This window comes from Plectropomus leopardus, unplaced genomic scaffold, assembly GCF_008729295.1.
Source record: "Plectropomus leopardus isolate mb unplaced genomic scaffold, YSFRI_Pleo_2.0 unplaced_scaffold16952, whole genome shotgun sequence".
Lineage (NCBI taxonomy): Eukaryota > Metazoa > Chordata > Actinopteri > Perciformes > Serranidae > Plectropomus > Plectropomus leopardus.
Genome location: NW_024618224.1, coordinates 1 through 1,538, shown reverse-complemented (window position 1 = coordinate 1,538; position 1,538 = coordinate 1). Strand labels below are relative to the sequence as shown.

At 35.4% G+C, this 1,538-nt stretch overlaps 1 protein-coding gene across 1 annotated transcript; it reads right to left on the bottom strand.

The window, feature by feature from the left end:
• Positions 1–92: 92 nt before the first annotated feature.
• Positions 93–794, bottom strand: LOC121964732 (phosphoglucomutase-2-like; the record flags this gene model as incomplete). Its single annotated transcript, XM_042514927.1, has 2 exons — positions 93–321; positions 601–794. Coding segments are annotated over 2 exons (423 nt in total), but the record flags the coding sequence as incomplete, so codon positions are not given.
• Positions 795–1,538: the final 744 nt, after the last annotated feature.

The following is a 1,538-nucleotide window of genomic DNA, read 5'->3' as shown; positions in this document are numbered from 1 at the left end:
AATTATCATTATCAAAAAAAAGAAATTGAAATGAAGAATTAAAATTAATAAAATAAAAATAATAAGATAAAATAAAGTGAGTGAGTGAGTGCATTGTGTTTTGTTGTGTGTGAATTGTGTTTAGAACATACCAGGACTCCCTCTCCTTCCTCAGGATTTGGATATTTGACCGTGGGGAATTCAGGATCTGGATCTTTCTGTTCCTCTACAGCGTACGGAGGGTGAAGGTCAAAGGCCTTGAAAGCTGATTGGACAAATGTGTGACCAACACCGTGCACAGATGTGTGCACAATTTTCACTTCTGAACTCTTGTTTATGCTCCTGTGAAGACAAATTTTTGAGTCAAAATATGTTTTCTTTCTTTCTTCTTTTAAGTTTCCATTTGATTTTTCACATTTCAGTTCTGTAGTATTAATGTATTGTAGTATTGTAGTTATTGAGTATGCATGTAGTATTCTCATGCAGGCATTTCAAATGTTAGGCAGAAACACACACTGATTACAATCATCAGTGGAGCACAGTGTATTATGATGTACATCATGCTCTCTCAGGTGTTATAGATGGTTTTTGCAGCTCAGTGGGTAGCTCTCTATAGATCACCTGTGATGACAGTGTTTCTGGATGGCTTTGAAGTATTGTGTATGGATGTCCTGGTACGGATCTTTGAGCAACGGGCTCTTCAGGGCCTCCTCTGTGCTCCAGGACTCAGGCCAGGGCTCCAGGTTCTCCTCTATGGTCTTAGCGATACCTTTGTCGTGAGGAGACACAATCTGAGCTCCGTTCTCCCAGTACACCTGAGACACAGACAGAGCAGCAAAAGGCAGATATAAAAATGAACTGCACACTTTCTTTTCTTTCTTTTTAATCTTAATATCAATAAATCTGCAAATTGTTTTCATGTATTTTTTGTATTGGCTGAACTTTTTTCTATATCAGAAAATGACCTAAATGCCTGTGATAACTTCCTATTAAATGTCAAATGCTACATATTCAAATGACTTGTTTTGTTTGATCAAAGGTCAAATACCTGATTCAGATCACCACACCCAGGACGAAGAAACCTCACAAACTCACATTTGAGAAGATGGAACCGTGAAACGTTTCTAATTTCTTTCTTGGAAAATGTCAAAAACAATTAATCTGCTCTCAATATAGTTGGAATAATTTTTTTGTTGCTCAACTAATTGAGTAGTCCACAGATTGTTTAAACTCTACATTAGGCCTGCAACTAAAAATTAATGTCATTGTCGATTGATCTGTCAAATATTTGATCAATTAACTGATTAGCTGTTTTGTCTATGCAATGTCAGAAAATTGTGAAAAATATCAAAGTGTTTTCCAAAGTCCAAGTTGACACACTCAAATGTCTTCTTTTGTCCATAACCCAAAGATATTTTATATACTGTTACAGAAGAGGAAATAAAGCAGAAAATATTCACACTGAAGAAGCTGGAATTTAGAAAAAATTTGCAATTACTGTACATATTTCTTTTATTTATTTATTTTTTTGTCTGGACCCTTTTTGTTGGCACATTGTA